The sequence below is a fragment of the Uloborus diversus genome, chromosome 10 (assembly GCF_026930045.1).
Source record: "Uloborus diversus isolate 005 chromosome 10, Udiv.v.3.1, whole genome shotgun sequence".
Lineage (NCBI taxonomy): Eukaryota > Metazoa > Arthropoda > Arachnida > Araneae > Uloboridae > Uloborus > Uloborus diversus.
The window spans coordinates 101,720,898-101,735,515 of record NC_072740.1 but is presented as its reverse complement, the minus strand read 5'-3'; the positions used below and the strand labels follow the sequence as shown (position 1 = coordinate 101,735,515).

The window sequence follows — 14,618 nt, the reverse complement described above, 5'->3', positions numbered from 1 at the left end:
CCGTAGGGCACGTTGAACTGTTCTCTATTATTTTAATACTATTAATATTTTTTATTTTATGACCAACAAATAGCACTTATGGTCCTACAAACCCTATTATGAAATCACTTGGTACAGTTACATTGAACAAATTTTATTCAAGAATGTGTTATTTCAGTAGTCCTGAGTAATTTTCAAAAAACTATAACTTTATATTTTTTAATGGTTTTCATCAAGATTGCGGGGAGGGGGGGATTGAACTCCTTTCTTAAAGTAAGTCCGTTTAGTTCCCAATAATTTGCAATTTTTTCATTTTTGTCAAAAAGAAAAATTATGACATCACTTTTTCAGACCAAGAACGTGGAGCAGGTTGATTCACTCTTTGTGTGGCACATTGGACCCAACCAACCTGCCAGACATAATTTTAAAAAATGTTTTTCTCTTAAATCTCAATAGTTACAACAGTATTCTAAGTGTTTGTATATTATACATTTATTTCATTTCATGTTACACATGTTTCGAAATAATAATAAAATATTAGGGCAAAAAATGAGATATTTTATAATTATTTATCAAAAATTATACTAAATTAACTTTACCAAAAGCTTTATTTCATACCTGCACTTTTTTACTATTTATATTTTAAAATATACCTCTAAATAATTTTTACAGACAATTGTTTTCTAAGAGCAACAAATGCAATGCTTGCTTTAATAAAGTTCCCGTATTTAACTTTTTTTTTGCTAAACAAGCATTCTACATAGAAATAAAATAAATAATTGATTAAAGGAATAAGAAAACATACTTTTACTTAAGATTATCTAATTTCATTTTTATATTTGATTTTAGAACACGAAGATATGCTAACTTAAAGCTGTCAATTTTATTGTACTTTTTCATTGTAATAATTAGTATTAGTATAGCAGGATTCTTTTCTTTTTGAAATTGTTTCATGCAACGCAATGAAGAAAAAAAGAGCTTTTCCCTCTAGCAAATATTGATGCAATTTTGCATAATGTAACATATGACTTATATCCTTTAAAAAACCCAGTCTAATAAAAGTGCTACAATAGAGTCTTGGAAATGTGAAACTCAAAAGTTCAAGGTTTTGCTTAATTTGAGGTGTCTTTGTTGATATTTTAAAGTATATATTTTATGGGGAAAAATACTTTGCATTGAAATCTAAAAATCGAAACAGTTTGTGATGTAGAACTTAACTAGATAGAATTAAGTAATAAAAAAGGTATTGAATGGTTGATGTCAATAACACCAAGTGGCATGAAATATTTATAGACTATGACAATTAGAGATGGATTTGGAGATGTTGTAGAGATAGCAAATCGGATACAAAACATTACTTGAAATAAAAATATTGTTTTGCTTCAAAGAATGAATAAACAGCTCTGTCGAAATATTTGATTGTATTAAAAAAGGGAAGTGGACAACCTTGATGCTGTATGAATCGTATTTGTCTTGTGTGAAGTACATACACACATATATATAGAAAATTGTCATGAAAAAACTCATCCAGATTTTGGTTGTCTGCAAGTTAAGACACAAATGCTTTCAGATATCAAGAAAGCAACTAATCAAAACTCGTTTAGGGTTAATTCAAATATCTGCATAACCTTGTGTGGGGTCTAAGGAAGCTTTCCGATATTCCGAGTTTTCAGTAACCCGAGGCGGCACAAGCCCCTATTACCTCGGATTTTCGAGACCCTACTGTATTTCCAAAGTTCTGGAAGTAGCACCTTTATATTCCCCGATATCATTTAACACATCTTTGGAATCATTTAATCAGCATTAATTGTCTCCTGAATATTCAGTAATTGATTTTTAAAAAATAATTGTGTACTAATGGTGGATGCTTATTGTTGTTCTTAATCAAAGGTGATTTATCAATTAAAATCAAACTTAATGTGTTAAAGAACTTTAAAATTTATATATTTCACTCTACACACAAAAGAGAATAAGGTAGTTACAACATTTGATAGTATTTACCACTAAAATTATTACAAATGAGGCAATGAGAAGCAAAGGGACGTAAATGGCAAAATTAAAAATTTGGAGATAACCAGTACAAATGGTAGGTGAACCTCTCCTCTGTCCTTGGGCAAGAGATGGTATTAGTAGACCTGGTAGGTGTTGATATACAACATGGTTTAGAAAAACTTTTCAATGAAAGTCTATCTTTGACGTTATCTTTAAACATGTTTTACTCAAAACTTGAAAATGTCCACTGACATCCCTTTGCTTCTCACTGCCTAAACTGTCGTTTGAGTTATGTGGTCCAACATGCTCCACCAGGCGGACCAACGTACCCCACCCGTGGGGCCTCTTATCATTGAGACATAAAGCAAGTGGGAGTGATTGTTGAGGCAGGAATCTTCACGGAGGGGGGGGGGAGAAGTGAGGGGAAACCATGTGACTGTGACCTTCCACCGATGACATTTCACCAGAGCTACACTAATTCTTGTAGAGATTTGAATAGTACGTCGATTTTAATTTTTTACCTTCTGCCTTAAATGTTTTGGCACATTTTTTCCTGTCGCCCACAAGCCCATAGTTTACTGATTTATGGATAAGTTTTTTTTTTTTTGTTTTTTTTTTTTTTCAATTTGTACAGTAAGTTTTTGAGTTATGATGATTTAAAAATGGCTGTAAAAGTTGCGCTCATTGAGAAATAGGGTTAGCATTTCACACACGTTTTCGAAACAAAGTAAATAGCAGCTAAGTAGAGTTCTTTACAATTAATGGAAATTTTTTTATTCTTTTTCTCTTTCCTTTTATAGTGCAAGATAATTTTTTTCATTAATTCATTTACTATTTCATGCCTACTGGAAATGAATAAAATATTAAATTTGTGAAAAATTTTTTTTAAAGTTTCAAATGGTAATGCATTTCAAACTATTTTTTAGCCTATCTTCCTCATAAAAAATATTTTTTTTCTTTAAGAAAATTAATGAAATGAATAAAGATTTTATCTATTGCAAAAACAACCCCAAAAACACAAAGAAAGTTTTCAAAAATAAATTATTTGAATGATGAAAAAAAAAAAAAAAACTTTCACAAGAAAAACTGCAATTTTTCCTCCCAAATTGGGGTGTTTGAACAGTTTGTTTTCCTTCTCAGCAAAAGTTTTTTTTTTTTTTAATTCGATCGCTGAATAATAGAGAAAATTTTAGAAAATCTTAACATTTCCAATACTTTGTGTTCGAAAAAAGTTCTTTGTGAAATCTGAAACGCAATTCTCCATAGACTTCACAAGTTAGTGGTTGGCTGATTTTAGTGAAGTGCTTTCACTGCATGTAAAAGTAGTTGGTTATATGAAAAAAGTGTTATAATATCGTTTTAAAGGACAGAGAAAAAAAGGTTTAGCAAAATAATTTTAATATTTTATCAAATATAGTGAAACCTGTGTAAATTTACCACTTTAGTGGTCAACTTAAGCAGGTGGTCAAATTATAGAGGTTGAATTATATGATAAGATCTAATTCTGTGCCAGAAAATAATGGTCAACTTAGACAGGTGGTCAACTTTACACGTTTTACTGTACTAACGATTATTTTATCGAACCTTGCTCAATTATGTGCACTGCAATAAAGCATGTTGAAGAGTCAAACTCTCCCATAGTATAGAGACATATAGGAAGAAAACACCATAATCCTAAAGATCGTAGTCACATGGTACATACCGGCGAAATTATTTGATGTTTTCCTCGGAGATGAGACCTGCCGCCCTTACTCCCGCTTCAGTGTATACAATAGCGAATGAATGGGAGGCTTGGTGTATCTCTCAATGGTCTAAGGTGGGGCACGTTGGTCCACTTTACAAGGTTCCGTTAAAAAATTAAAATAAAAAAAGTTTATCAATTCAGCATTTCCAAAAAAAAAAATCTGTGGTGTTGAGTAGTATCTGTGGTGTATTCAGTGAAACTTATTGTAGAAAATCAAGCTGCTCATAAAATGTTTTGATGAGATTAAAAATGATAAGTAAAAATGCGAACCAACGTACCCCACTTCCCCTTACTTAATTTATTTCTTCTTAAATGAATCTTTGAATGCATATTACTGAAAAACGCTTGTTTAAACTTGTTAAACTGAACTATATGTCGAATCAATGTACATGAAAGGGCACGAATGTCATAAATTTCATATAGAAACAATGTTATATTTTATGAGATGCATGAAACATTGCAAAAATAAATTATTAAATCCAGTGAAAAATAAAATTGTGAAGTAGAAATGAATCATTTCTAAAAAAATACATTCTTGCACAAAAATTTTAAAACATGAAGAGTTTCTAAAAGCAATTTACAACATCTATGAAGTGACATGGGCATTTTCCCCCATCTTTCACAGAAATTATAATGCTCTCTTTAAATGTTCTTAATTTTTAACAGTTGAAATTTTTGGCATAACATCAAGTCACATAATTTCACATACATCTTTCAAATGAAAACAACAAGTCAAAATAATGTAGACTGAATGTTTGAACAAAAATTAAGAAAAAAAAATTTAATTTCAGTACATACAGAAACGCCATACAACCCTCATTGCCATACATTTTGAAAGCTTTTAAAAACACAATATACGCTATTAATAGCTAAGTATATTTTATGAATTATGGTTACATAGTCATAGTGCTTACCCATAGCTTTTGTTTCCTCTCGTCTGGCATTTAAAATAGAGAATTTGAATTTTGCTCTAACTTCACTTTTGTTACAAGAGACTAGAAGTAGGTAGAGTGACAAATATTCTTTACTTTCTTCATCAAGACCTTTAGGATTTACCCTTAGGCACCTAAAAATAAAATAGTTTTTTAAAGTTTTTAACTCAAAAAACTCAATTTTCAAAATTTTCCTGCCAAATTAGTCAAATGTGGTGAATTCAACATTCTATCGTAATCGAAAAGTGAGATTGTAGCGACATAAGCAAACAAAATTTGTATGTGCATCACTGAGCAACATGCTTTTACACTGAATACCAATGTTTTAATTTTATTTTAATGTATACACAGGTCCGTCATTTAGGAGTGTCGAGGGGCGGGTCAGAATATGATGAACAAAATTCGGTGATCCCCCCCCCTGGATATTTTGCATACATTTTTTTAAATCATAAAAAGGGCAAATTGGACAAGTTTCAGCAAAATCTGATGGTGCATTTTTTTTTTTTTTTTGTTTTTAACTTAACATGAAACCAACTAAACAAAATAAAATTTAAAAAAAAAAAAGAATTATTAAAATAAACAACAGAATAACTTGATTTTGGTAAGCATATATTAAACTGCAGCACAGATGGTCATGGATAGGACATGTTCTCATAATGCAGGCAGTAGACTCAACAAGAACTGCTCTCAAAAGGACCACTGATCACAAGAAGCGCGGCGTATAAAACTAACCTGGCGTCAGATGGCCTTACAAGAAAGAAATGCCTTTTGCTGGCCAAGATGGGGTTAGTAGCTACACAGCATTAATTCAGTAGGGATGGAATGCCACGTGAGAGGCCTCATGCGCCACTTGGTGTTAAGATAATCAAGACGATGAATATTAAACTGCGTTCCATCTTTTAAAATAATTGAAACACTTGGAGGATGCGAAAAGATTCAAATCTCAAACAAGGCACCCAATTTTTGGCGATACATTCCTTTCATTTTGGAACATTTCCAGCAGAAATTGCTGTGGCACTGGCTACTGCAGAGCTAGAGCATCACCTGTTAAGCAGTAAGACAAATATTTTTATTTATTTATTTTCCTTGGAAAACGCTGAGAAATCGGCAAAACTACAAGTAATCAGCAGACAGTTGTGAAATACATAAATCTCCCTTAAAAACCGATACATAATTTGCAGGCACGCTAACCATAATGGTAAATGGCACGCATTCTAAATATCGTAAACAACACTGCATCAAATATTTATTTTTAAAACCAAAATGCAACAAAAAGATAGATTACATTTTTCAACTGAAAACTGACTTGGTATAACAAGTCAACTGGATGAAAATAAAAAGAAAAAAAAATGCCCGTAAATGCTTTCCTTAGAAAAGAGATAAACTACGGGCAATGGAAAGATAAAGCTTAGAAATATATTTCTCCGTTTTTAAAGTAAAAATAAATATGAAGTTGTCGCTAGCTTGACGATAGATAGCCAAGCTGGCTACAAATTTGAAGCTGAAAATGAAGCGCCGAATCCAGTGTTGGTTTGGATACATTTAGAATGATTCCTTTAGTGCTAAATTTGTTCTTGACTTAGACCACGTATGGCCGAAATAGGTGACAAAGACTTGGCGATTTATTTAACCAATATATGACTTTACATCAGTTTGTATTGAAATAAACGTCCCTTGAAACAGAAGAGTACTGTGAAGCAAGTTTAGAAAACCCATTTAACTAGGAAGTTTTTAAAAAGTTTCTAACCTTAAGTCAAGATATTGTTTTTAGTAGGTAGGGGATCACAATCTCATTTCGTATGAAAGAAATAAGTTTTGCTTTCAGCTATAAAGAGCAGGTTTTGTCACTAGCTAGCTATGAGGATTGTGCATATGTGGTCGTACAAATAGCCTTGAAGTCAGCTAATCAGCGCAATTTCTATAGAGAGTTTTTTATAATACGCTTATTGATCGTTTGAATTTCCTTATTTACTTGCATCACAAAGAAAATAAAATCGAGCAAAATGAAACAAACTCAAAAGTATTTGCATAAAAAATGTATTTAACAAAATGAGCAGCAGTTACCATTTCAGTTTGTCATTAGCTCCAGCAGAAAACGATGAACTTTTCAAAACTTCCCCCATTTCTTCTCGACTATAGCTAAAATTGTTGATTGTCCACATATAAGAGAACTTTACAACTTTCACCTAATAAATAAAAATACACATTTAAGAAAAAAAGTTCATCAACTCAAGTGAAGTTCAGAACATTTAAATGGAAATGTAATTTAATATCCACTTATAAAAATTACAATAACAGTCTCAAGAACTCAGCATTCGATTCCAGTATACTTTGACCATATTCAGGTTGGACCAAAAAACAAAAAAACCCTGAAAACTCAGTTGCTCATGTATTTTCACTAACCCAGCATTTTTACTATTTCAGTCACCTTTTAGTTCACAATAGGTCGTGTTTTCGGGACACTACTGTAGACCAAATGTAATTTGACATAGTCTATGTCCATTTATCGAAATTATAATTCGGTCAATATTTATAAGCACCCACCAATTTTTTTAAAGACTCATTCCTGTATTTTCTAAATAACAACATAAATAACTACTAAATAATCTATACAGTTGTAGGTATGCAAAATACCCAGTTTTTGAGCTACGGGAACAAACCGTGAATTTTGGAAGTAAACAAACTGTTTTTCCACGTTGATTCTGGGCTTAAACATGATCATATTAAAAAAAATTTCAGATGATATTATCGCTAAAAAATCTATGTTCTCAGTATAGAACAAGCTGTTTTAAATTGAAATCGAATAAAACTCAAAATATCGTTACCTCAGAGCAACAGTAAGATATCTTAGTGTTATTTCTGGGATTAAATATTTTACTGTTGCTCTGAGGCGACGATATGTTGTTGAACAAGGTTATTTTTTTTTTGAAAGAAATTCAAATTGTTGGTAGATGTCCAAAAATAACTACGTAAGCAATCCTTCCTGATGTGATAAGTTACGAATGATATGATTTATCTCAGTGCATTAATCAAAGAGTGCTAAACATATAAATAAATTGTTTAAATGTGAAATTACAGATCATAAAAGTATTCGACCATCAAATCAATCGGTCAAATATTTAACTGCGAACCAATAAAAATAGTCAGTTAAGGATAGCTTAACAGTCTATTTAGCACAATATTTTTAGAAAAAAGTTATGTATTTTGCATTTACAATAGTAAAAAGCATAAAAAATTTGAAATCGTGTAATAAAATAGAAACAAAGTTTTTTTTTCCTTTACATTATTTTAAAATTTCCGGGAACTTTCAAAATTTTCTTCCTTAAATTCACTTTCTTTGCAACACTTGTTGTAGGGGATTACTTACGTAACTTAAGTCATAAAGTCAAGGAATCAAATCCATTAAACCTACGAAATATCCCTCCCCCTTTTAATATTCTTAAAACATTTCATAAAAATTCTTTCATTAATAGTGATGTCGCTTAATTTTTTGTAAAAAACAAACTATTTTATTTTAGCCATAGGTTTCATTTTCATACTGCTGTCGAAACAGTTTTAAATTTATGGGCGTATCACTCCATGTTTATTGTAGAGTCTGGTGGGGTAAAGTGGTCATGAAATCGTAGGTTTTCAACTTAGGTGGACAAAAAAATGCTATAATTTCTTTAAAAACTTCCAACTTTTTTTGTAGCTATTTTCCATTTCATTATTAAAGAACACGGCACAATGAATTTTAGGGAAAAAATTTTTTTGATTTAAGTAGTTTTGTATCTTTTTTTTCTTCAAGTATTTATGACTACTTTACCCCATGGGGTGGGGGAAAGTGGTTTTAGTTAAAAATAGCTGATAAACCGTTATAAATAGCCCTAATTTTTGTATAGTTCGGTTGTTTTTATAGTTACAAGTATATGGCGTGCATACACGAGTATATACTTTTTTTATGAACATGAGTTAATACGTTCCAATATATGAGTAGATGCATGTATACATCAGATACATGCATGTACGTGCCTACTCAAGCATATACATGTATACACGAGTATATAAGAATTTTTACGGAATAAACTGCAAGAGTGTATACGTGTCTTCACGAGTATATACGTGTCAAGTGTATACATGTGTCACGTGTATACATGTGTCACCTGCATATACGAGTACATACATGTGTAAATGCACATCATATGAGCGTATGCACTTGTATCTCAAATATATGCGTGCATACCTGAGTATATACGTGTATAGTAGACGTATATACCCATATATAAGTGTGCATACATGAACATGTATACACGAGTTAACTCGTGGATACATCCAGTGCGTGTCTGTACATGACTACTCATGTATATACTCGTATATATATGGAAGCATGATTATATACATATGTATACATGTAAACACGATTATAAGACACGTATACGTACATTTACTTGAATACACCAGAACATGTTTGCATACACAAGTATGAACGCTTATATACGTGCATGCCTACAGAGTGAATCCAAACTCTTGAGCGAAAACCTAAGGGGTGTGAGAGGGCAGGATAAGAAACAAAGAATTATGAGAAACTTATGGTTGCTGACGCGCTACATGCACACAAAGCCAAAAACTGATTAATGCAAAACAGGTCACAAATTTGTTTCACAAAGAGGATTTTACCCGACATTTTAGTTTAAGAAATATTTAGAGGAGTTGTTAAAAGTTGTGGCCTGTAGTAGCTCTAATACGTGTATCGCAACAAAGACACAGCGACTGATGAAAGATTTTCATAAGTCTTGTTATTGCAACAGAACGTGTTTTGTGATTGCGACGCGTGTATTACAGCTGCATTCCGCAAATTTCATAAATCCCTTTAAAACTTTCTTGAGACCTTAAATGTTGTGTAAAATTGTCTTTGTGAAATAAATTTTTGATCTGTTTTGCATCCATTAGTTTCTGGCTTTGCGTGCCATGTAGCGCATCAACGTTTTGTTAGTGACCATATTTTCCCTATGATTCTTGCTTCTTATCCTCCCGTCCAACACCTATTAATAATTTGCCCTAAAGTTTAAAGTCACTCTGTGTATATCATAAGCTTGTATGTAAGTGTCTACTCGAGTACGAATGTGTATATACGTGTCTACCTGAGTATATAACTATTCGTATATATGTACCAGTTTAAGCCAGTATATACATGTATAGCCGAATGTATATCTGTATATAGATAAAAAATACTTGCAGACACTCATATACATAGTTATTGGTGCATTTATGTGAATACGTATATATACGTTTTTACACGAGTATATGCGTATGCATACGCATATACTCGTAAATTTAACATTGTTTACTGTAAAAACAATACATGTTAACTCCTTCAGACCTGGTGTCCAGTATACTGGACATACACTTTAAACAGCTGCTAATCATTTAATAATTGATTTAATTAGTTGATTTTCTTGTAGTTGACTCTTTACATTCTACTTATTATAATCTGCGAAATTATTTTTCGTTTTGGGATTGACAACACTGGCATATAAGGATTAAAAGGTAGAGAGTGGCTCATTTTTCCAACCATGGATTTTCATCTGAAAAGCGAGGTTTTATTCCTGATTTGTTTAAAAATATATAATCTTTAATTAATCATTTCAAACGCTTATATTATGTTTTATAATTGTTTGTAGAACATTTTATAATAAAGTTTGTTCGGTATTTTATCGTTTTTGTATATGAAATATTGATTTCAAAAATATAAGTCCGGAATATTGGACGTGCCATAACTCTTTTAATTTTTCTCCTACAAACTCAAAATTTTGTCTATAAGATACCCTTTACCACAGTACACTGTGTACCAAATATCAACATTTTTGGTACAATATTTCATAATTCCGACAAAAGGGGTTAAGTGAAATTAATTTTTAATTTATATCTGCCTTATACTTTAATATTAAGTGACTTTAGAAGAACAATATTCGTTAAGCATATTATTATGACCACTTTACCCCATCTTACTTAAATTGCTCTAAAAATTTATCAAAAAGAGATTGAGCTAACTGCTAACGAGTAAGAGTTCTTGAGACATGTAGGAAGCTTCCTGTGCAGTCCATCTGTTCATAATTCTAACAAACAAAATTTCCCAAGGAAGTTAAAAGAGGTGTTTAGATTATAAAATTTTTCATATTCACTCAAAATATTTTTTTTAAAACACATAACATTTTTCCAGTTGTAAAATTTTGTATTCAAAATGTAGTTTCTAACCCTCTTACTCTAAAATAAAATTTTCACATTCATTCGAACATTTATTTCCAAGCTACAGCCATTTCTTTGACGTATGACCACTTTACCCCATTGACCACTTTTCCCCACCAGACCCTATAACTTATAACTTTTTCATTAGTTCTGCATCTGGCAACAATAATGCTGCTGAAGAATGTCGCTGCTTCTTGCTTGTAAAAAAGCGCCCCCCCCCATGCCACGAATACCCCCTCAAATTTGGAGCCTCCTAAATAAAAAAATACCCATTAACCCCCCTCCCCTCCTAAAAATTTCAATGGCACAGTCTGACCCTAATGTGTGCCATGACCCCTGTGTAAAATATAGCAATGATTTAGAAAAAATATTTCCGTATCTTCCCTTCAGAACTGAATATATTTGGAAAAAAAAACGTCCTTATTGGGTTATTTTACAGTCTAGATTTGTAAGTTAGTAAGCAAAATATCTTGCCTCAGTATTGCATAAAGGTTGACATGCAAGAAAAATCTTGCATTAATGCTGCCTCAATATTGTTATGTTGCTCCATTTATGCTGTCAGCAGGCTGCCACAATATTGACTGACAAGGTGTATGCAGCATAATATCAGGAAAATATCAAGGTAGGCTGCTTTTGTAATATTGCATACGTATTGATATGACAGGATAATATCAAGATGTTCATGACAGCACGAAATCAAGGTCTAGGCAAGATGATCTTGCTTTTGTAATATTGCATACGTATTGATATGACAGCAAAATGTCAGGATATATTGACATGACAGTATGAAATCAGCACGTTTGCAAGGTGTTTTATCTATTTATTTATTTGTATTGTTTTCACTTTAAACTCGAGAATTAAATTTCATTCTTTAATTATTTCTGTTATTCTTCAAGATAGTTTTCTAGCCTAAGAATATTTTCTTAAAGCTGACATCTGATCGGAAATTCATATAAAGGTATTAATAGTACTCACAATTTAATTTAAAAAATGAAAGTTTCTTCGTTTTGCGTAGTACTTGGCTTATTTTTTAAATTCATGCTTCTAATTGTATTATAAAGACATAAAATGCCTAGATAGGAATAATTGCGGAAGTTTTTATAGCACATTTACGAGTAAAGATAGCAAAATAATAAATAAATAAATAAATAAATAAATACATTAAAGTACATTTCCAAATGGATGTCAGCATTGAAAATATCCCATGGACAAAACATATGAATTTTATAACATAAATAACCGTTGAATAAAATTAATCTTACTCGTGAGATTTCAGTGATAATACGACATTCTGGGCTTCATGTCCTTTGTTTCAAAGTCTAGGGACGAAAAAAGTTATTTTCGGCCATTTCTAATATTGATCGCACATCGTTTGCGATATGACTTGTTTAGTACTATATTAATAAACAAATGCAGTTATGAGTTATTCATAAGTTATTCCTTAAACATACTATTCCACACTAATAACTAAGCAACCAACTTAACGAAGCCTAATAAAGAATGCAACGCCACGTGCAGCTCCTCTGAACCGACTGAATCGAAGATCGAAGCAGGAAGAATGTGCCAGCAATGCGATTGACGCTGGGTAGAAAGAACTGTGCGCATGCGCAAGTATCAACGAAGGTCCACCTGTTCTATTGTGCACTAATTACCTTGACGGCGACAGCATGAAATCAATATCATCTTGACGGCGACAACATGTATGCAATGTTGTTATTGTAAGGTAATATCAATATTGATACTTTAAGATGAATGCAATGTTGCATACGTGTTGTTATTGTAATATTGCTTTTTAATCTTTATGCAAGCTTTATGCAGTATGAAACACGTCAATATTGACGCCGTCAGTATAATATCAAGATCTGTCAAGGTTGATGCAAGAAATTTTGCTAGTAGGGTAGGGTTAATTATTTTTAAATTCCACCTAATAAAACCAAAAATTACTGGAACGAATTTAAACAACTTGAAAACTAAATAAAGAATAAATACCTTTGTGCTGAAAAATTAAAATGTCAGTAATCCAACGTTATTAAGCACAAAACTTGCAAATGATTGCAGACACGTGTTTTGGTGTTAAGAATTTAGTTGTTCTGCCTTTCTTCCCTGGTATCAGTTTTCAGGTTGCTAAGATTCTGAAGCGATTCCAATTCCAAGTGGTATTTTCTCCTATTAATAAACTTTCTTTCTCTTCTCTTAAAGATTCTATTCACCCTCTTAATTGCTGTGGGATCTATAAAATTGTTTGCAATTGCGGACTCGGATACATCGGACAGACCCGCCGTTCTTTGAAATTTCGGTTAAAAGAACATCAAAGCTATGTGAGAAAACAACAGCTGAATAAATCCAGTATTGCTCAACACTGTTGGGAATCGAATCACTCTTTTGATTTTAACTCTTATCAAATTATCCAAAAATGCCCCAATTCGTTGGATCTTGATTTTTGGGAATCTTTTCACATCCTGAGGAACCGTTCTAATTTAGTTAACGATCTTACAGCAATTCCCTATTTTTCCTCTGTGTGGACTCCTTTGTTAAAATTGGTTTAGATTTTCTATTATTTTTATATAAACGTCGTACATTTCTTACTTTCATTTTTTCATTTTTTGCTTTCTTATTTCGTTTTGTGATTAACTAATTCCAATATGTTTATCCTTCACTCTGTTTTTTCTGCATTTCTCCATTTGATACATTGCTTCCATACATAGTTTTTCCCGCTATTAAATTTATTGCTAATTTATTCAGAGTGGTTTCATTTTTGGACTTTTTGCATTGTTTATGGGTTTTCTGTTAAAATTTATTACTTAACGGTTTTTTCCTGATGGAATTATATAATAAATTTTTTCTCCATGTGTCATTTTATCTTTTTTGTTTTGTTTAATTTCTATTTTTTGATATTTATACTACCTCCTGTTCCACCGTGTTGCTTTTCTCGGATGACTTTTCATCCAAAAGCTCACACTTCTTTGCATTGAAAAAGGTGTTCCTTGTAACACCGAAACACGTGTCTGCAATCATTTGCAAGTTTTGTGCTTAATAACGTTGGATTACTGACATTTTAACTTGAAAACTATTTCTACCCAAATACACTTACTTGCGTATAACACCAATTTTCCGCCATTGGAACAGATACTTCTTGAGGAGGAGGCGTTGTTCCACGGCAGGCTACTGCCATAGCCTAAAAGAAAAGAAATGCCGAGTGAGTATACGAAAATTTTCCAAGTCAGAAAGAGTCTTATAACTCCAATATTCAGGAGTCGTAAAATATAAAACAGATAAAGTATAAAAATTTGTTGAGAAAGATTTTATATACAATAAGGCCCGATTAACCGTTGAATAGGGTTTTGCGGCAAAGTGAATAGATGATAAATAATCGTTTCAGTGGAGTCTCGATTTATGCGAGGAGTGTGTTCCAAGACTCTTCGCGTAAGTCAAAATTTTGTTTTGTGAAAATAATGAATTTACACTATTGTTTTGGACATTGTAAACACCCATCAAACCCAGGACCGTCATTTTCAAGTTTTCCAGAGGAGGAGAGTGCAAAGGATATGTACTCAATGCATTTTATAGGAAAGTCAAAATGCATAATTATATAGTAAAACCTGTGAAGTTGACCACCCTTGTAAGTTGAGCACCTGTTTAACAAGGTTCATACTTTTCCACACAAAATGAATTCAGGAGTTTTCAGGAGTCAAAAGTAAAATTTTTAGGAGTAATAACACGAGCGGTTTTTACAAGAAAATTAGTTT

The 14,618-nt window shown here is 31.9% G+C and overlaps 1 protein-coding gene across 2 annotated transcripts in view; it reads right to left on the bottom strand.

Moving 5' to 3' along the window:
* LOC129231242 (protein roadkill-like) overlaps positions 1 to 14,618 on the bottom strand; it is a 67,243-nt gene that overhangs the window by 12,463 nt on the left and 40,162 nt on the right. For both annotated transcript variants that reach the window (XM_054865517.1, XM_054865519.1), the window contains exons 2-4: positions 13,964 to 14,047; positions 6,712 to 6,833; positions 4,630 to 4,781 (exon numbers count right to left, since the gene is read on the bottom strand). In XM_054865517.1, coding sequence (XP_054721492.1) covers positions 4,630 to 4,781; positions 6,712 to 6,833; positions 13,964 to 14,044 — 355 coding nt within the window. In that variant the 5' untranslated portion in view covers positions 14,045 to 14,047. The remainder of the gene's footprint in view (positions 1 to 4,629; positions 4,782 to 6,711; positions 6,834 to 13,963; positions 14,048 to 14,618) is intronic.